At 40.7% G+C, this 22,165-nt stretch overlaps 1 protein-coding gene across 1 annotated transcript in view; it reads left to right on the top strand.

Annotated features, from left to right (window-relative positions):
• tox3 (TOX high mobility group box family member 3) overlaps positions 1–22,165 on the top strand; it is a 41,797-nt gene that overhangs the window by 12,389 nt on the left and 7,243 nt on the right. Inside the window, exons 2-3 of the mRNA XM_020080275.2 lie at positions 11,654–11,719; positions 18,921–19,172. Of these exons, the coding sequence (XP_019935834.2) occupies positions 11,654–11,719; positions 18,921–19,172 (318 nt within the window). The remainder of the gene's footprint in view (positions 1–11,653; positions 11,720–18,920; positions 19,173–22,165) is intronic.

Below are 22,165 nucleotides of genomic sequence, written 5' to 3'. Positions count from 1 at the left end.
AAGGCTGTTCCAGCAAAACTCTCTGCTTTGATTTTCAAAATAACTCTCCCGACCACCGAGATCTAAAAGATGCCAAATGATGAAATCCATGTAATAGTTTTGCAAAATGCCTCTATAGCATTTTAAGCCTTAGCATCCTGTAATTCTAAATTACTATTTGCATCAACCTGCTGTATACTGTTTGTATTGTAGGATGTCAGAGGCCACAGTGGCAGTCCTCTGGGCCATTGTTGTCCCTGATCTTTGAGTATCTAGATCTGACAGTTCTGCAGTGACCAGTGCAAACCAACGTTGAATGGTTTCTGGGCTAAAGCCAGAGACATTGTGGCAAATCGTTGGAGGAAACACGATGCTGAAGCACATTTCAGGGAAAGCAATTGAAATATAAACTCTCCTACATGCAGCACTATATACAGCTGTTTCAGCAAGCGTAGTAATTCTGATGTGCACTGACTCTTAGGAGAGGCTAAAAAAAGAAAAGTACATTAAAAAGGGAATGTGTGTAGTTATCAGCAGAAAAAACCCTCTCTCAAGTCAAATCCGCTCAATTACAGAGCTCTGGAGAGCTATCCCCAAGCAACCTTTCCACTGGCTAATCAGTCACAGCAAATTGCAGTGGTGAATATTTCAAACTCAACAGATTTGAATAAAGACATCATGATTATTTCAGTATTGTACAGTACCCTCCAATAACTCCCACAGCCTTTAGCTGGAGCCAGCATAAACTGCATGACTCCTGATTTTAGAAGATGGGGAGACATTTGAGTAAGGGAAAGCAAACACAAGGGCTGTCAGTCAATGTGGCGAGCTAATTGGGTCGATCTCTTTAGCGAAGATGAATGAAAAGATTAACTCTCCCTATGTGTCCAGTGAATCTCCCCCTCTGGCTGCAGGTAAATTGGCTGATGACAAGTTGACAGTGGAAATTCTGTTTCTCACTCCGACACGAGCCAGTTTTTACAGCACGGTGCGTCCTATTGAAATCACTGATTTTGTCATCACATGCTTTGTTTACATATTTATTAATTGGATTAGTGGCATTTGTCTCTCAGGGTTTCTTGAGTGACTGCACCTTATATATATATATATATATATATATGTATATATATATATTTATTCGCAGGAGAATATATATATATATGTATTTTAGGCTGTAAACGGTGTAAGTGTTGATAACAAGTTATTTTATTTAGTTATCGATCACCTTTGCACATATACACAATAAGATGCCTGGAGATTCATGGTACACTATTTGATGTTCTGATGCTCTCTGCAGATTGTAGGTATTGGCAGAGAGTCAGACAACCGGGTCAAGAATGAGCTTAATGCAGACAAATTAAGAGTGATGGGGAAACATATACAGAGGAAGGTGTGAGCGCAGAGCAGACTGCCCTGCTCTCATTTATTTTAGTGGGCAAGCTCACAGCTTGATCCTAAAAATAGAGGTCAAGGCTCAAATACAGAAAATGTCAGTGACCCCTTAGCTGCACGCACTAGAGAAATGGGATAGAAGTGTTTGAAGGGAGCGGTGGTCAAAAGAGGAAATCGATACAGCTGTAAAAGACAGGTTGTACAAATCCAACATACACAATTATTTTCAATTGTAAGAAGAGACAGATTCAGGGTTATTTGTTTGTACACTCTTTCATCTGCAGTTACATTGGAGGGACCTGTCAAAACTCAAAACACAAGCCACTTTGTACATTTTATGAATTATTACCTCTGCCAAGGAGGTCATTTTTTCACCCATGTCTTGTTTGTTTGTCAGCAGGATTATGCAAAAAACTACTGAACCGATTTGTACCACACTCAGAGGGAGGGGGGAGGGGGAACGAAGAACCAATTACATTTTGGATCAGGTTAAAGGGGCAGATCTAGGAATGATTGTTTTTAGCATATTTTAGCATATAACACATTCTTAGAAAATGTCATCAATGAAATAGTACGGATCTTGATGTTTAAAAAAACAGACATATTTCAAGTGATGTGGTGCAGAAAAAGTACACACAACATTACACACTTATTACACAAATTATGCACATTTTATTAATAGATAGAAACTGTGCATACAACATCAGCAGCATTTAGAAATACTTATATTAAACATGCAACTAATAAAACTGCATAATAACAAGAGCAGTTTGAAAATAGCAAATATATAATTTATCTTATCAGACTGTTTCCTTTTACTTTCTACAATGACAGCTAGACAGACGTGTAGGTGGCCATTCTACTTTTGATTGACACTCATTTGTTTTATAACTGCGTTGATACTGTGCATATATTGCACGTGCAAGATTTGTGTGACAAATAGAATTTCACTGGTTCTGCCTTACAGTGTTAATGTGAAATTTTAATCTTGAGTAATAGTATCTTCAGCAGAAAAGATTATTGCATCAAGCTCTTTATCTTTTTTTTTCTTCTTTTCTTCCAACATGTGAACACTTTGCTAACTTACCTTGTTCTTTTAAAAGCACCACTTGAAAACACAGAAGACCTCCAGGTTCCAACATGCTTTTGATCTCCAACCTGTCGTTTTTACCCAGACGAAAGGAATGAGTTTTGCATTATGACTAAAAGATGTGTAGTGTGTCTTTGTTCCCAATCTCTTTAAATGTCAGCCCAATGATATGGAATCAGAGTTGAAGCTTAGTGTTTGTAATTATTCAAAGCTGGTGTCTTAATCTCACAGTGCTTTTGAAGTAGGAAATGTTAAAGTGACATTTTGAGTTTAACTACTGTTAAAAACATTAGCGGAGCACTTAGCCTGATGGCTGCTGTCACGAGAAAAACAATGTCTGCGACTCGACAGCCGTCAGGTTTGCTAATGATGTCCTGGTGTGCTGTCAGTCTAGCAGACGAACGGACAATAGTATGCCAAGGAGATGCTTGAAATAGCTAATTGCTTCTAAGAGCCCGCTCAACCATTAGGTAACTACTGTGTTTTCACAGATGTCTTTTCCAGCTGCTTTTTCATTATGGAACTCAAAGACATTACAGAAACAGTTTGCTGGAGTTCTTGATGAGTCTGTGTTGTTGCACATCAAGTCATAATGATTATAGATGCATTATTGCAACAACAGTGGGAGAGGGAAAATAGGCATGTGCAGAAACAGCACAGAGCACTATATCATATCTGTGCATTTTCATTAATTCACCTAATTTGCCCCAGTCATTCCGTTAATCTCTGCCAACTTGTTGATTGTCAGTTTGGAGACACATTTCTGGAGAGGAGCCCGAGAGTATTTGCAGCCGGACCTCTGTCAGTAGCGCCAAGCAACACAGCCACAAATTGGAATGTGGTACAGCTCTGGGAAAGAAGCCAAGATTTAAATTAGACAATAACCTCTGCTCTCTCTATATTGCCTCTCTTTTCCAGCTGCAGGCCCAGCCATTTGTTTAATACAGTCAGCCCTGTAGTATATAATAGACTGATATATGAGTCACCGCTCAGCAGTTTGTGTTTTTCAGATTTATAGAGATTGAACAACTGGTCGGTTTGTGCTTACTGTGGACTTAACGGTAAGAATAACAGAAAAGACACAGGTTGCACACAAACCTGGGAAGTACTGTCACAGTGCATACAGGAAGGTTTTAAAATCTATTAGTGGATTGAATCGGAAAAATGCTACAAATGCGTTTTAAGGCACACGATAAAAAAAATGTCTTGGTTTTATTAAATACTTTATTTTTTAAATGGCACAGACCCATTTTCCAAGCAGTGGATTTCTAATAATTTTAATATCAGTTACCATTGAATTAAGGTAGCAATGTCTGTTAAAAGAATGTTGTACTCTCCTTCAAGGCTTTACTGGACTGAATACATTGATGTTCTTAGTACTTTGGGCTCTTCTTCGTGCTTGATAAATGCATCACATAACATTGTTTTTATTCACAAAATTGAATATTTCCCTCTCCTGCCATTACTTGATAAGAAATAGAGGATCGTGTTGAGTCCATCACTGAAAGCTCTTGACTGTGCACATTCTCAAAGCTGGTTATAATGAGTGTATTAGCCAGTAACGGCACACAGGGAATAGAAAAATGCATCTCTGCTGCTAAAGCAATAAGAGAGGACTCTACTCCCAGCAGCTTTCAGCAGAGCTTTATGTGATTTCAAGTCCCAGAGCTCATAGGCGGCCGACAAACCATGAGAAGCACTGCAACCATGAACATTTGCGACCACCAAAAACAAACCCATTTCTTGAAACAGAAAGTTGTTCTTCTCCTGTTGGACCCCTTGTCATTTTTATTTACTAGCCTCCTCAACCCCACAGCAGTCTCGTGCTCTGTTGTAGAAGAGTGGTAAGCAAAGCAGAGGAAGCTTGGTTCAAATCCTCACCTCTGATACCATCTTGAGTAGGAGTTGCTTCAAAGCTGCTGCGAGTAAAAAGTCTTGAGACATGGCTTAGCAGCAAAAGCAAGACTACACCACCAAGCCGAGCCTTTCTCATGTTGTTTCCTCAAGAACTGTGAGCCCGTGCAATAGCAGCCATTGTGAGAAAACTCAACTGTGGTTCTGAGGCCCTCTCCGTCGTCTAAGCCCCTTTGTGGCTCTGGGCCAATGGCTTTGCACCCCGCCAGATCAAAGATGGCACCCCATTTAGCTTGTGCATTCTTTTAGGATTTGCTCTTGAGAGTACAGAGCAAACTTGACCTGCATATTATTGAGACTACTGGGCTCAGACTACGGGTCCATTATGACAAATGCTGAGACCATCTTTGTTTTGGCAGCATTTGCAAGTCTTAGGCCTCAGAGAAAACAGTAGCTATGGTGAACCTCAGTGTATTTTGGGTCCATTGTGTAGCATTCTGTCGTTGGATGTGGCGATGCTACAGAATTATAGTGTTAATCTGATACTGTATTGTCATGATGTGTGCTCTCAAATCAACATTTATGCATTAATACACGATGACAGATGTTTGCGTGAAAAAATAATCTTGATGTAATGAAGAAATTTAAATAAAATGGGGAAAGAACAGTTTAAATGAGTGGTTTATTTACTACAAACTAAAATAGATGAAAACTGAATTGCCATGAAATTCGTAGAGTCTTTCATGTGGTGCTACCATGAGGTTCCAATTTCAGATTTTTGCCTAACATTACATCTTAAATGGCTAAACTCACTTTCAGTTGAAGAGACACGGTATCAGACATGAGGGAGAGCGTGGTTTCAAAATTCCCATCATGTGTTTGGCAGCTTCTCTATGTATATACTAATGCAGTGTACTCAACTAACTCAACTTATTTACAAACACTTTTAAAAGAAAGGTTTTACAAATGTTGTGTCATCCTGGTCTATTTTAATCTCCATGTTCTCACTCTTAAACACTGTGTCAGTGTTGAATGCAAATTTAGTCCAGAGGAATATGCTGAGTGCTTGGTGCCCTTTGTATTGTCTTTCAGCACTGCTATAATGACTGGGAGACTTAAAAAAAAAAACAATATATATTTGCTGTGAAATTGCTTACATTTTTTTATTTATTTCGATAGTTTAGCTTGTCATTTTGGTTGGATATGCAGAGTTAGTTTCTAACTGAGAGTGTTGTAATATTCCTGGTTGCTGTAGTGCAATTTGAAGGACAGGGGCTCTGCTTTAGGGTTTGCTCATGACAACCTCTCTCTGTAGTGCCTTGCCCTCAAACTTTAGAGACCTTTGTGTGGACATCGTCTGAAGTAATAATAATTATAATAACTTAGTTACAAAGTGCTTCACAAAAAGAAGAATTAATTATGATAAAAGGTATTCGATTCAGTTAAATTTTAAGGGCCACAGAACAGTTGTTTAACCATCACATTCAAGCTCTGTAAGACTGGTTGTTGTAATATGAAAAATAATAATCTTCAATTGTACCTTGGTGTCATCAGGTGTTTAAGCCTTTTAATCACAATGATGTTGAAAGAGGCCAAAGGGAAATCTGACTAAGCTACTAGCTTAAGATGTCACTTTGGGTGTTTTCACAACTAGAAGCCTGGACCATGATCCAAATCAAGGCTTATATCTTAGTTTCATTGTTTACATTTTATCTTGTTACTTTTTTTTTCACATTGCAATTCATGGAGTGCATGAAAGAAATTTTGTACACATGTTTATGTGGGGTGCCTCTACCTATCACATTGCATTCATCTGACGTCGGCGCATTGTCAGCTTGGCTGTTGTATTTGCTAACATTTTTGCATAGTTCTTAATGCATTATGGTCTGAAAAAATAAATTAACCAATTGATTTCGGTAAATTTGTTGCCACTGTAATATCATTATAGTAGTGCTACCAAAAATGTACATCATCGTTGAAGTTGAAGACTACAAGAAATCCTGCAAGCTGCTTATGCTTCTTTTCTTCTTTTATTGTTTAATGATGTCTCAACTTCCTACCATTGTTCTGAAAGTCTGAACTGCTCAAAAAAATGTTCTCAAACTGCAAACAAACTAAACTAGTTGAGTGTGATTGTGACCAAGACCACATCTTTTGGTTGATCCTAGGCACCTTTTACACATGTTATTTGGGTTAAGATTAAACTGAAAAGTCAGATGGTCCAGACCAAACAAAGTAGGTGTGAAAGTGCCCTGATATATATCACTATAGGAGTGTAACACATACCTGGATGAGTGATTCACAAGGGTTTAAACTGTTCCTTCAGGTTTATATTTACTAGAGCAAAGCAAGCTGTGATGACAACAGCTCGGACCACAGTGGTCAGTGTGGTGTGAGAGAAGAGATACATCAGCACACAGCCTGAACAAAACTGTCATCAGCTTGATTCACATCCCAGATAAGACTTGCACTTTTCTTCAAGCTGGATGCTCTGCACGATTGGAAGTACTCACACTGAGAGGCAAAGGAAGAATGAGATGCTTACAATAAACTTCTTCTCGTTGCTACCTTGTGTAGTTGAGGACTAGCAGTCCTAATGGTGGAAGACAGTGCTGGGCTGGGGGAGTAATGATTTCAGCTTTAAACTGAATAACCAATCGATTTGGCCTACAGATCAGAACACAGCTTGTGAGCCGACTGTGCGGACATGCTGTGTTGTGGAGTCGCTTTACAAATTGACTACTGCACACATAGGAGGGAATATATCTATATATGTCAGCTCTGCGCTGCATGCACAGCAGCCTGCTGGGTGTGAATAGGCCTTGTGATCACCAGAGAGGCAGCTACAGAGTGTTTATGCTGAATTGGGTTGTAAATGAGCATGTATTTGATGAGGAGGACCTCAGGAGTCAAAACGATAACTTTTCAAGAGGCTTCAACAGGGCCTGACCAGAATTGCCTTAAAGGAAAAACGTTGCTGTTCTTTTGAGTCTCCAATCTCCCTCGCAAAGGAGAGAGGCTCAAACTTGGAGGAAGGCCAAACTTTAAAGGAAATTGCATAAAATAATACATAGCAAATTACTGTTGGTTTTCTCAGGATTGGAGGTTGAGTATTAAATGTGGTGTTTTTGCTGTGTTTTATGGAGACCACTGGAGACCATATTAGCACAAGTGTCATGTTCCAGAGAACACATGCTAGGCTGTGATTACTGAGCTCTAGCTGAACTGTAAAATCGCTTGTCAGCAGTTGATATGTTTCTGGAAAAGCCCAGGCGCTTGATTGAATTAGTTTGGTGGCTTTCAGTGGGGAGAAAGAATGTGTCCAATTTGGTTACCTGCTGACAGACAGCACTGGTATTGTGACTTTTTGACTGCACTGTAAAACCAAAGAGCAGTCTGCTGAAACAGAATTTAACACACATTAACAAATCTCTTTAACTTTTCTTTTTTTAATACATTTTCCGAGTCATTCTGTATGTAATTTCCATTTAATGAACATTGACACAGCAGTATTCAATATCCAGATGAAAAACATTAAACCACTGCATGCTTTCCTATTTGTATGCATGCAGCTCTTCAGTCATGTATCCTGTGGATCTTGGTTGTCCAGTTCATGTTTACTGATAGGATCTGCGTGGTAACTCCATCATACTCGGGGTGTGATGGGGTCATGTTGGTGCAATATTGTGTTCGCCCTGAGGTTGAAATAATTTTGTTTGCTATAACAGTGGTAAAACACCTTATTTCCCGCTGGACATTCTTTCATACAAATATTCCTGAGATGGGATTTCAAATGTGAGGGGAAGAAAAAGAAATCAAGAATCAAAATTACATTTGCGTCAGGTAGAAAAATAAAAAATTGGACAGTGTATGCTAATGTGTGTTGTTTAAGTTGTGATTGTAAAGAGTACCAGTACTAGGCAGAGCTGTGCATTTTACAGAAAAACGCAGATATTCATATTCATGCCCATTCACATGCAAGGTTGCTTGGTTTTCTGCTTGCCTGCGATTACATAGACAGTGGAGTCTTTTTACTTCAGGATCAGCGTCCATGTAAGCTCTTAATTCTCTCCTGTTAAACAGTTATTGAAGAAATGTGCTGGTGGTGCAGAAAGAGAAATAAAAACACAGAGTGCCCACTGTTTGCTCTGCCATGTAGACACGTCTGGCTCTTATTGCGACTCATATTACAGAGCACCTTAAACTGTGAATTCACTCTGTTAATAAAAGCCTCCTAAAGCAATTTAATGCAGAATTTTCTATGGTTCCCCATTGATTTCCCTTCTAGAAGTGTATGGTTGTTCTTTGGAAATGTGAAAAAGTGAGATGCCAGTTACCTGAATGTTACATCGCTGCCTGGGATACTGCTACAGTGCTGTATAAGACATTTAATACTACTTTAATGTGTTTCAGGAGCTTTTATCTTTTATAAATAAGGTGGTTTGCACTCCTTAGATTTCCCCAATTTTTCCTTAAGTCTGTTTCAAAAATGCTTCTCCACATACACACGTGTTTGTTTGGCCCCTCACACAGCTCTTCTCTTGCTAGTCACATCATTTTAATTACAGAGCCTTCATTGTCTGTGCTGACCCATTTTAGTGTGGCTCCTTACCGTCAGCTGCATGGCCCCTCCAATCATTCTTAATTTCATCTGGCATTTGACTCAATCGGCACTGCCGCCAATAGTGCAAATGCCTCTTTCGCCCCTCCCCAAAAAAATGAATTTGGGAATAACAATAATAGTCTCCACTCCCTGCCCTAGTCGTCCACAGAGGCCTCCAGCTCGGACTGCGCCACAACATGGTACAGCTTTTAATGGTGAAGATTGATAGCAGTGGCTGGGGACATTTCTTAGGATGTTAGTCACAGCTCTCAGAGGAGATTTGGAGCTGCTCTTAAAGGGCCCTGGAAACACAATCAAACATGACTCACAGAGACCGAGCCCGGGGAGTTTCACGCTAGTAATTAGCACTTGGACTTAACTCGATTGTGTTTTCTCTAATGAAGCTAATGTGATTCGGATCAGTCTCCGTGTTTACAGTATGTAATTCAGCTATACCTCTTAATGTGGGGTTTTGTTTTGATGACACATTGCTTCCTGATGTATAAACACTTACATGCTCCTGAACTTGTCTTTCACTTTAACCAGTGATGTGTTACATGGCGAGTAATTGAGTTGATGATGTGTTCAACTAACTCTAACTTCTGGCTTTTGCAATGGGAATGGATTTAATCGGCATTCACACCTGGGTCAAATGACTCTGCAGTAGATATAGGTTTTTACCGGCTCTGGCAGCGATGGTAACATGACACCTTGTAATACACAACCATGGACTTTGGTGAACTTGTTGTTTTTTTACATTGGTAGAAATGTAAAACTGTTTATTTCTTCATATCGTGCAAGTTACAATACAAGTTGGTTTCTGACACATTTGTGATATAGGACACTTTATGTATATATTTATATTTTATTTATACTTTAGGCATCTTTATTAGAGAATTACACATCTGTCTGTATTCTTCAGGGATTTCCCCAAATGATCAGGTATTTACAATGAAGAGCTCTCTTTAAAATCTTTATTCTCATCCAGAGAGCTACAGGGGTAGAAGAAACAGAGACAGCACTGAAGCCCTATCTCCCCCCACCATCAGAACAATGTTCCTAGTGCTTGAATAGAGAGGGATATCTCAGAGACTTCAATTTGTTATCTAAAAAAAGGGGGGGGTAACACTTCCAAGATAAGCCTGGCATAAGGTTAATTACCAGCCGAGTGGCTGATGTAACCCAGCCATGTCATGTCTCAAAGTTACACACAGCTGGGAAGTGAAGGAGGACTAGATATTGACAGATGTTTCTCACTTGACGCCTGTGAGTCCCTGTGTGTGTGCTTGTCTTTATACATTTGTGGGAGTGTTTTGTGCAAACATGTAAAACCCCAGTGTCGAGTCAGATATAGTTTAGTGGGGCAGCTCCAGGTAAGATGGCACCAGAGGCCTAGACAGCACAAACCACCTGCTTCAGCAACTGCTAGCAGAGCTTGTGGCTCCCCTTCTCATTGGTGCGTAACACTGTTAACATTGCCGCTGATTCTCCCACTCTCTCTCCAGGGCATAGACTAATTAATGGATACCATTCGCGGTTGATTAGCAGCAGCTCTTTCGGTAATTACATTCGCATACTAACCACTCAGAAGAAAAGGAGAAAAGGGAAAAAAACACAAAGGGCTAGAAAATATATTAATGTACTTCTCAGTTCACTCTGATCTTAATTTGTTACTACTATTGTTTAGCTTCTGCTGAGATAAGCAGCAGTTTTTTCTCCCCTTCCTCTTCTGTCTTATTGGAGTTCCTCATTGCTCATAATGTTTTAAGAGAGTGACTTTGTAATAAACACAGAAAAGAGATTACTGCAGAGCTTTGTTGAAAACAAGCAGCGTTCTCAGTGGAACCTCACGAAGACACGAATGTGCCGCAATTCTTTCTCTTCTGTGCCGTGTAGGCTGGGTTTTTGCACTCCTCACTCACAGAGAGGTGCATTGTGCTCCTGGGCCCAGCTGCTAGCCCATAATTCTTCATTCTATGTCCCATTGTTCCTACCTGTCAGCGTGGCTGTGTCTCCGAAGAAAGGAAGTGGCTGCCATTTTGCCAGCAGGCTATGTGTGGGTTGAGGGGGGTGGGGAGAGATGTTGTGAAAACATGTTATTTCTTATCAAAGTACAGGGTTTTAATAGCTTATCAGCTGTCCTAAAGTGTGACATGCACTATTTCTCAGCTAGCCTTTACACTGTTCTCATATCAATTCTGATATTGACAGGTAAATACTTTCATTTCATTCTTACACTAAGTATGAACCCAAAACACAATTGGATCGGTGGTAATCATGGATACTTGTAAAAAAAGTTACATTAATTCTTAATCCCAACTCCACCCACATTGAAAACACTCCACCTCCTTATTTCCTCTCAGTATCACTCTGCTCCCATAGGTTATTTGAAGTTAATAACCTGCCACTGCATCTTGATACTTGGCTTTGTGATGCAAACATATCCTTAATTGCCATCCCATAAGGGCTGAATAGCCAGACCAGATTCTCATTACGCCGGTTCGAATTGGCCGGGGCCTCTCACATGCCTCTTGTCATGTCCCAATAATGGCAGAGTGGCGGTGCACATAGAGAAAAGGGGTTAACTCGATGTGTAAACATTCCGAGCCAAGTATGACAATCTGTTTGAGTGACAGGTGTCTATTATGAAAGGGAGGCGGCTTCAGTTGCAAACGATGTTATCTAGACACTAGTGGCTGATTGTGTGTTTTCTTTTTCTTTGTCGTCCTTTGCAGTTCCAGAATAACAACAACTACATGAACATGGCAGAGGCAAACGGTGCGCTGCTTGCTGCTGGTGATGTGAGTATACTTCACTTTTTTCCATATATAATTCTCATTCTCATCCAATATAAATATAACCAAGTATATATAGTAATGTACGTATGGCCCATCTTTCATTTAGTTAACCTGCACTTGCACTGACTTGCACTTTTATTTGTGTTGTTGGTGATAGACTGTTTAAGAAACTTTACATTTGAATGGAAAAACCAATATCATGAAGTGGAATCCCTTTGTTTCATACTGTAAAGCCCTCAGAAATATCCATAATGAAACTCTGATAGAAATTCCTCCATTTTTATTATCAGCAACATTATTTTTATTACCTGAAATGTTGCCTGTTGAAATGCAACTCGTCCTGAGACCCACACAAAGCCCTCAGCTTACAAAAAGATGAGCTATCGCTCTCCCTATATTGTCTCGTAGTAACTTCTGAGAGCTGATGTTGATGTGACCTGACTGTCTCGACTGTGCTCTGCGAGATAAAGTGATATCTCAGGAAGCCGAGGATAAAACACCTGTTTTCATCCTGTTGTTTTTTAAAGACATAATGAAGGAGCCTTAAGAGATTCTATGGTTCTGTCACTCTCTGAGCCACTCTGTCTGCTGGCACTTAAACAAAATGAAATGTCACCAACAATCTTTGGCTGCAGAGCTACTGTACTGTTGCATTAAAATAAAAGAAGGGAATAGTTGTTTCTCTGGAGGTAAATAACCGCCTCTGCAAGCGATAGTAGTCCTAACAGTTTGCTAAATTTACTTGTTTTATTTCACCCTCCACCCACTCTGCAGCCCTGTCATTAGAGACAAGAGCACCAAAAATACCCGACATCCTCTGTGGTTCAAACGGGCCAAACTCATCCAGTTTAGCAGAGGAGATTAATCTGGTTTCAAACCCCACAGCAAAAGCATCACCGCACCGCTCCAAAATGCTATGCTAGATGTCATTGTTAACCTCATTGTTTTTTCATTCATGCCAGTCGGGATTGCAACAGTGATGTTCAAGCTCAGAAGTGTTGGGAGTGTGTCTGACCTCATGTTCATAAAGTGGCCGCTTCACAAAGCAACAGAGTGTTACGGAAGGAGTTTAATTTTCCCCCACATTTACGCTGAGTGGATGCATCCTCTGCGTCCACGGGCTACTGAGGCCCACTGCAGCGGGGACCACGCCGACACAAGCTGCTTGGAGAGCATTCAGCCCCCAGCTGTGAGGGCCCACTGTGGCAGTCAGGGAAAGGGGGGATGGGTGAGGGGGTGGATGGGTGAGGGGGAGACTCCTTGATAAAAACAGCTCAGCTCATTTGCATTTTATCAAAAGGAACAACTGTGTCCAGTGTTAAGGCACAGATGGTATTGTGCTTAGAAGGAGAAGAAGTCTAAAGCGTGGATTCTGATTTTCATGTGATGGAGTGTCCAAAGTGTTGTTCGCTGCAACCTGAGCTAAAGTAAGATTAAAGTGGCTTCCTCTTTAAGTTGTGAAGTTTCACACCATCTCCACTGCAATGCTATATTGATCCACTTCATGTGACTGCATTGGACTGGGGGTACAATGGGAAAGGAAGTCTTCTTTATGAGGGCTCCATGATGAAAAGCTATGTTTGACAGCAAGGTTAAATTTATGCCACCACATTTGGTTAGCTATTGTTTTCAAATACAATCAATGGGTTAGAAGTACTTTGTGCTGTTTATGATGATGGTACACTCTTATGTTTTGTGTTGATACACCCCATTCTTACGTTGTGTCTTGAAAAATATCATTAGTTTTGAGATGTAATTGGATTAGTGCAAGTTTCAGCCCACATGGTACAATTGTTAGCCAAGCTACAATGCTTGCCAGCATTTATCTTGTCGCATAAGTGTGTCAGGTCTACCTGTTTGAACACAATAATATTCATCCTATAACAGTGTTTCAGTTCCTTAGTGTTTTACCTCCATCCAGGTAGAATTCAACCCGTATGAACAAGAACAACAGTCAACAGCTTTGCTGCCTTTTCTTTTTCCATTCACCTGTTGTACGTAAAAGACTTGCAATGCGCATATCCTCATCTGTACATATGTACTAAACTAAAATGGTACCAGCATCGTTTCCAAAAGTCTCAGTTTTAGGGGCTTGAAAACATTGGAGTAACATGGACACCTGGCAATATTGTGGCAAAAATAAAATGAAAAAGTATTAGGCTGCATTTATGCTTGATGGATTGGTCCGTGCGCACCACCTGTGATGCTAACGCCTTTCCCTTTTAGACTTGCGCTTGAGGCACTGGAAAGGCAAGAAGAGGAGGAAACACAAACAGAACAGCTTGTTTCCTCCAGGAGCACCACTCCAGGCTTGTGCAAGCTTTGCCATGACAAACCATTTGTGGTTTCCTGCAGAATGTGTCGTCTTTACCAACAGTATCTGTAATCTTCCTCCAGGAGCCATCTGAGAATTTCCATGCACCCTCATTAATGACAGTAATGAGGCTTTATTATTGACCATAAATGACCATTCTGTTTCCTCTTCTTCATCTTTGCCTTTTGTGATTACACTAATAAGGTGTATGTAGATGTGTTTAGAGACAAACAGAATGTTGCAGTTGCACTGCATCTGCAGCAAAGTTGGGAGTGGCAGGAGCAGCTGAAAAGACGCCATGTGCCAGCGGAAATTACGTAATTTCTGCCCCACAGCTCCACTTGCAAGTACAAGAATGGCAAGCATAGACTAGACGTCAGCATGGATGTAGCCTGAAAAGCAGAATGTTATATTCACCAAGGGTGTCTTTTATTTCTTATGAATTAAACTCCTCTTTTGTAAGAGGAAGGCTGTTTTATTTGTTTCCTCAAATGGTGCATAGTTTCACTACACTTTGTTGTCTTTTATTAAAATATTTTTTTACCTTGGTTGTCTTCAGGGCTTTGACAAAGTAGATGGATGTTCAATATTTTTGCTATCATTGTATGCCTTAAAACTATACAAATTACAAAGTAATATAAACTTACTTTCATATTCCTCAAAACAGTACTGACCAGTATTGTACATTTAAAATGTGTTAGCGCTCAAGGCAGAATGCTTCCACATCCACACAGCAGACCTGTATTTGCTGTTTAGATGGCCAGTGGATCATTTACCTTATGCACTTAGAGGATGAGATAAGATGACCTTGGAGTGCCTGGTAAAGCATACATCCTAGCAGGGAAAGCTTGACTGCTTCCCTCAGGGAAAAGGATACTGTATGGTGAGATAGTGTTCCACTCAGATGTATCACTTTACTTTCCCAATCAAATTAGAGACGTGTAATGAACTATAAATATGTAGAAATGGACTACAAATGATCCAAATTTGAAATAATGTTGATTAGGGGTGCCATGGTTGATGTTGTCATTTGAGAAGCTGCACTCTGCCTGTCTAGATATTTGAAACTGGATCCTCAATCCTGCCTCAATTGATTCCGAGGCCTATTATATGCAGTAATTGCATAGTGCTGCCTTTAACAAGTCTTGGTCATTGCATCTGTGAATTGCATTACTACATTTATTGAAGGAAGGAGAACTTTGCCTGAAAAGCCTTTTCATGCTCTTTGTCCTCATATTGAATCATGGCAGCACAGGGCTAAAATGGGGGGGAAATTTACTGATACATATCCTCTTGTTATTTCTCTGTGAAGGTGTTATGTATATAGAGTTAAAAAATGTTTACATAGTCTACATAAGCCAACTTGTACGGTTTACAGGAAGACCTGGTATAGACCTTTTGCACTAAAGTATTGCTTTAGATCATTTGCATCTTTACTAGGGATGGGTCTTGTTGCATTTGGTCAATTGGTCAACCTCTTTGATCCAGACTGAAATATTTGTGCTTGATGGATCTTTAGTGGCACAGATATTCATGGTGCCCAGAAGAACATATACCACCATGAAATTCATATATATGGTTTTGGATAGACTATTGGATGGAATGTCATGAAATTTGGTGCAGACATTTATAACCTGCACTTGGATTGGCTGTAGCTGTCATCTGGATATTAAAGTTGCAAAAAATCTAGTCCGAAGCTGCGACATGTCGACGAGCCCCTCGAGTCACATCTGAAGAGTTTACACATAGCGATTGATGACTCCTGATTGAACGCCAATATGACTTTGATCTGCTGCTTTTGTTTGCACCTTTAAAAACTTCTTAATGTGTGAAAAATCAGGCTAAAAATGATGTAGTGTGAACTAGGCTTTAGCTGTACTTGGTGTTAATGGTAATTGTCATATGTTACCATTCTAACATGCTAACTTAAATCGTTAACATGCTAAACATTTTACCTACTACTTGCCACCATGTTAGCATTAGCCTAATCCTATTCTTATAAAGAATAATCTTTACCATGCAACTGACAATTTATAGTCTGAGACCGATTTTTTACTTGTAACCTCACATTTGGAAGACAAAATGATTTCAGAACAGTAAACATTAAAATCCAGGTTTACTACCTCCAATAGGAACTGAGGACACACCTGGTCGGGACACTCATGCTGGTAACGTCACACCTCTTTTACACTTCTGCTCTGCCCTCATACCACTAAACCTTGTGGCGGCCAATGGAAAGACCCATACCTACCACTCGCTGTGTACATGCCTGCACATCCCAATCCAGCATCTGGCTTGGCACTTGGCTCTGCTGTGCTTTTCAGAACAATTTAAATGGATAATCAGGCTGCTGATGCAAAGAAAGTGGATTGTGGATCTCTTAATCTCCGATCAGAGCCCCCTAAGCTGCTCCTGGTGCAGAATTAGACTGGCATTATGTGAAATGACACCAGACAGTGTGCTACAATGTAACACTCTGTGGGTTCCAGTAAAATCTGGCACCTCTTCCCCAGGGAGAGGGCCTTTTCTTCGCTGACTGCTGACATATGCTGTGCCCCACAAATGAGACACAAACGCTATGTCTCCTTTATCAGTGCCCCTGGTGCAGATTGTTAATTTGTATCGTTTTTAACAAAGAGAGGCAAAGCATACAAGCAGAGTGCTTGATAGTGATCGGATGATTTGATGTTTTTCCTCCTCCGTCCTCCTCTTTCTGTAGCCTACTGTTTATCGGCCACTAAAATGAGCATTTCTCCACTCCAAGTACATGTCTGTGTTTCACTTAAAGGTCACACTAATGCTTGTGATTCTCACCTACAAAAGTGGAGCTTACCTCAACCAACCTTCATCTTTGAGGTTTGTCTTAAATCTCTGGGTTGACTCTATAATTCAGGCCATGGTGGACCAGCCTATAGGATCCAGTGGCCTATATACAGTAGTTCTGACCTGTTTTACCTTAGACAGTGTGACACCACAGGAAACCTACTTCAGCAAATAGTATCCATGGTGATATTTTTCTCTTTAAAAGCAACCCAGCATAGGCTCATGTGGGAAAGGTGGCCAAATGTAATGAACAAGAGGAGACTGAGGCATGGCTGGTACTGTTGGAGACTGGCATGGTAGCGCTCAAGGCTGGTGTGGAGATTGACTGCTCCGCAGGGGAAGTTAAAAAAGATGAATGAAGACCGAGATGATGGACGAACCCTCGTCCTTTCCATGTGCTATGTGATCTCTATATCCATGACAGATTGGTTTTGTTAACTTAACATTAGCATCTTTGGTTTTTATTCACACGCTGCTGTAGAGGCATCATTGTCAGCTAGGTTCCAGAGGCTTTTGAGTTGCACAATATGACAACAGAGGACTTGGAGCAAATCGTTCCTACTGAAGGTTCTAGTGATTTATTCTGCACTCTGCGAGCCAGAGGCCAGGGGTGATGAATATGACCATAGCTCCCTGTGAAAGGAGAACTGATTCTCTAGCTGCGAAACAAGCACTGAAAAGTGAGACAGTGGTAGGCAGCAGGAAGAGAGAAGGAAGAGGGAGGAATGAAAACTCTATTAGCTGCCTCTGCCACAGGAATTCATCAGCGCTTGTCAAGACAGCTGCCCTGACTAGGCAATGAATTAGTTTCAAGTGTCTGTGTGCTAAAGCAAGCAAGAAGAACATTAATACTCCCTAATCAAGGGCTGTGTTGGCATATTCCCTCCGTTGTCTCCCTTCTGTTATTCAATCCACAAGCAGAGACAGAGCTGAAGGAGACAGGCCTGGTTAGCTCTGTTGTTGAGTGTAGTTTCCTTTGAGATTTGTAGAACCTCACCTCTGCTGCGAAAGGAGTTTGATACGTATGTGACAAGCCAGACTATGATGCTTTACATGTGCTGTAATGTTGTCAGATTTTGTTAAGAGTGAGAAACTGCTGATGAGGTCGCCAGGGGCAGGTTTTAAACACTGCTGTAAAAGTGATATGAAGACAAGGAAGCAGTGTTTGACATCAACCTGAAACAGTCCCGAAGCAGAGCTGCGTTCTATATCTGCTTCTAACAGGATTTCCAACAGTGCTGGGTGTTGAATTGTATTTTTTAGCTCTATACCACTATTCAAGCAGAATGCCAAGCTGTGCTAGCAGTTCAAACCATATCACATTTAGTAAGAGACCTGTGTCCTTTGAAGAGGTTTTCAGAGACTTAGCAGCACCAGCCAAGCCCAGCGCCCCAGATAGCCCGCTGCTTGGCCCTGTGTTGGACTGCATTTTACGTGGACCTGCAGTGTGGTCACTGTGAAGATATGAATGTATTGGCTTTCCAGAGTCTGGCTTAATTCAGTGTACTGATGACAAGACCCAAGTAGGTGAACAGTCCCATCTCCAAGAAGGCACATAAGCAAATTAAGTGTGACCAAAAGCTTTAATTCGAAAGGCAGAAGGATTAGGCTGTTTGATGAGCAGATTTAAGGGTGCAAGCAAGGGGAACAAAAAGAAACACTTCTGGCCAAGCGTAATAATCTTTGAAAATGTTCTTTAAACCCATCTCCCTGTGACGTGTATTTTCACTGCACTTCAACCCAACATCTTCCATCCCCAAGATTAAGGGCTTTTATCATGTATGCTCTCTCTCCTGTGATTGCTGCTTGATATTTTTGCTCCTCTTCCTCACTTGCCTTTTTCCCCCTTCTTTTTACTCAAAGTGGACTTTAATAGGTTTAGTAAATGTTACATCTCAGTGCACTTCCAGACAGTGTATTACCACTCCACTAAAACATTCCCCATCTTAAACAAATGTGCCTGATTTAATCCCAAATGTTCCTCCCAGCATGTTAGATAAGGCCCACCTCAGTGAATGCACTGTGTTTGTGGATTTCATGACTTTCCTTTTCCTTCCTTCTTTTCAGACTTTCCATACGCCAAGCTTAGGTGACGAGGAGTTTGAAATTCCTCCCATTACACCTCCACCAGAGACTGAGTCTAGTCTGGGTCTATCGGATGTGGACTCACCTTTCCCAGCGATGCCGGAGCCCCCGGGTCCACACAGGGGTCCATTAATCCCTCAGTTCCCCCCTCAGAGCCTGGATCTGCCCTCCATTACCATCTCACGCAACATGATGGACCACGAAGGCATGTCTGTCAATACCGGGCAACCTGTGGTGAGCACTCCCATGCATTTATACAACTAATAAATCAAGGAGTCTATCTATTCCCTGCGACTAGAGAAATCCTCATTTGTCAACACACAAAATCCTGCACTTGCACAGCAACAGCATGTGTCCTACTCGTAGCTGCAGCTCCAGATGTGGGAACTAAACTCAAAGATATGATTTATAAGCATATACTACTGGAGATCCCTGATGTCAGAAGCATTAAGTCCTTAAATGAGCCCTTTTACTGAACCATGATGTCACCTTCATAGTTTTTGTATGCCTCCTGTTGTCAGTGCATCTGGCCCAGCATCTGGCCTTGTTTACTACACAGAAGGTATATGATCACATTGAGTAAATGTCATGATATTATGTTACTTACTGTGAGGATCTTTTTTTTAAAGCAAAGAGCACACATAGTGTGGCTGATCCTCCTCTGTAAGGTGAGCAGATGTGAATAGATCACAGGTGTTGGAGCACAAAGCACATTCAGCCCCAAAAGGACAGTGAAAATGGGACCCAAAAGTGCCACCGTTTCACATGCTCATATTTAATTCATGATGCTCGAGGAAGTTTTTATTTTTTATTTTTTATTTTTTTGGATGCTGTAGATGCTGATACATGGTTCTGTACAATGTCGCATCAGGCCTTCAGAAAAGAACATACATGGTTTTTGTCGAGTTCAGGATTCGCTTTGTATTTGGCGTCGTCGACAAACGCTTAAACAAAGATGCCCTGCCAGTAGGTAGCAATAAAGTCTCCAACAACTATGGGTTGTTGAGAGAAGCACATTTTGAGCATGCTCAGTGAGCTTATTCTCCTTTGAAAGTAGTAACTTAAAAATCAAAGCAATAGTCACTTTTAATTTTTTTACTTATATCTTTGCCTACAGTTATTTGATACGAACACAAAGAGTCAGTGAGCGAAGTAAGTTTCTGAAATCCTGCATTTTCCACAAATGCATGGATATACAGAATTGGAGTTTAAAAAAAACTGCACTTTGGAAGGTAATATCAATCTCAGATTATATTACTTAAAAGCTATAAGCGTGTGTACGAGAGGCCCAAATGCATAAACTTTGAAAAAAATCCACGTTAGTGTGGACAAGACATTTGCGTTGTTGGCTTATTCCTCGTTTTCGCTGGCACAGATGGTCAAACACAGAGCATTAGACGAAGTAATCACTCTCTTTATGTTGATACTGTTATGTGCCATAGATTGTGAGATTGTTGTCTCGGGGTTGGAAAGGCATTTTCAAATGCCACAATCATGGAGGCATTGAAGAGGAAAAATGGAAATGTCACTGGCTGACTAGTTGTCTTACAGAGCTATTAGAAAAACGGAAGATTCATTTAGGAGAAAAGAAATGAAAAGGACAAAGGTATGAGCGCAGAGATGATGATAGTGGTGTTGAATTTGCTTTGTGAACCACGAAGCACAGAAGAGGTAATCATTATAACTGTGTGAATAAATGAACTATGTTCCAGACCTCCCCTCTCCCTTCTCTATAACACATTTGTTGAATCACACTGATATTAGAGATATTTATTTACATTCCATATGGGAAGAGGCTGTAAAATTTTACAGCTCTTTTTCCTGCTCCCATGCTCCTGGCATGTAAAATAATTGCAGCTTTTAAAATATCTCTGCCGCATACAGTAAGTGAGCCCCACAAGGCTTTTGCCTAAAGAATTTTCATTTCATGGTCAGTTAAGCTTTCTACATCTGGAAGAAACAGAACCTTGACACAATTACATTCCCGACTTTTCTCACGACTTGCTGGAGGATTAGATTTGATTCTCAAACATTATTCCTCTTTAACACCATTTGCATGGCTCATGTCTCTGATTGTGCAGAGACTCTATTAAAAACTGAGGGAGAGAATATGGGTTTCTGCTCCTTGCCTTGTGGCATTGTCGTTGGCACACCACTCACTCGTTATCAGTCATCGCACATTGTACCGCAGGAAGGCTCGTGGTGGCCCTTCATTTTCCCCGTAAATGGGATTGATCCCCAAAAGTCTTGCGACAATGCCTGTGGAAATTCTATTCATCTGCGGGTTTATCTCCATTTTGAAAAGAGAACGCAACTTCGTAAATGAGATAAGTAACAGTGCTTTTTTTTGCAGCACATTCTATATACAGAGACAATGATTTACGGAGGCCCTAAGAGGGGTGTTTTGTCATTTTGTCAGCACACTGATAAAGGGATGACAACCTTATATACATGATTACATTCTGTGTTATTTGTTGTGGCTGCAGGGGCAAACAAATAAACCGTGCACTATTGCAATTACATTTTTCATCAAGCCAGCATGCTCATATTTCCCAAACACTTGTCCTGGTTTTCTTTCTTTGTGCAAGAGTATGCTGTTGGAGAATATTTAGCATGTGTGAACGCCTGTATTCTTATCAGAACTTAATGAGAAACCCAACCAGAGAATATACCTGGGCTATTTTCAAAAGCTTCTTCCATGTCATTGCGTTGCCAAGTGTTCTGCTAATTCCTGTCCCCCTGTAACGTTCAGCGTATGTCTGGCAAATTGGCCACAGATGCTGGGCTCCTACAAAGAGAAGTACATTTTCTCAACTGCACCGTGCCTGGCAAGACCTGGTTCTGAAGTCATTATTTATTTAATCTGCTCTCCTAACAAGCTTCTGACTCTCATTTTTGTCTCCCAGCATGTGTCCTCCTGATCTGTGATTGAGTCTCAATAGTGCCAAATAGTACTGGAGTTAGAGCTGCCAGCATTGCTTTATTCACAATTTCTCCTCGATTTTCTCCACGCTGCACAGCAAGGGTCTCTAGCTTCTATTTCAAAAAACACCTGGTGCCTTTGCCACTTTTTAGGGTTTTTTTCTCGACACATGTAAGGATGCACTGAGCTCCATGTCCTCTGTGATTGGATTCGAAACCTGCAGTCGACAACCAGTTGTATTTCATGTTAAAATCAATATTTAGGAGATACGAACCCTGCTGTCTTATTAGGTTTACTGAAATGA

Source organism: Paralichthys olivaceus, chromosome 1, assembly GCF_024713975.1.
Source record: "Paralichthys olivaceus isolate ysfri-2021 chromosome 1, ASM2471397v2, whole genome shotgun sequence".
Lineage (NCBI taxonomy): Eukaryota > Metazoa > Chordata > Actinopteri > Pleuronectiformes > Paralichthyidae > Paralichthys > Paralichthys olivaceus.
This window is presented reverse-complemented; position numbering and strand designations above follow the sequence as displayed.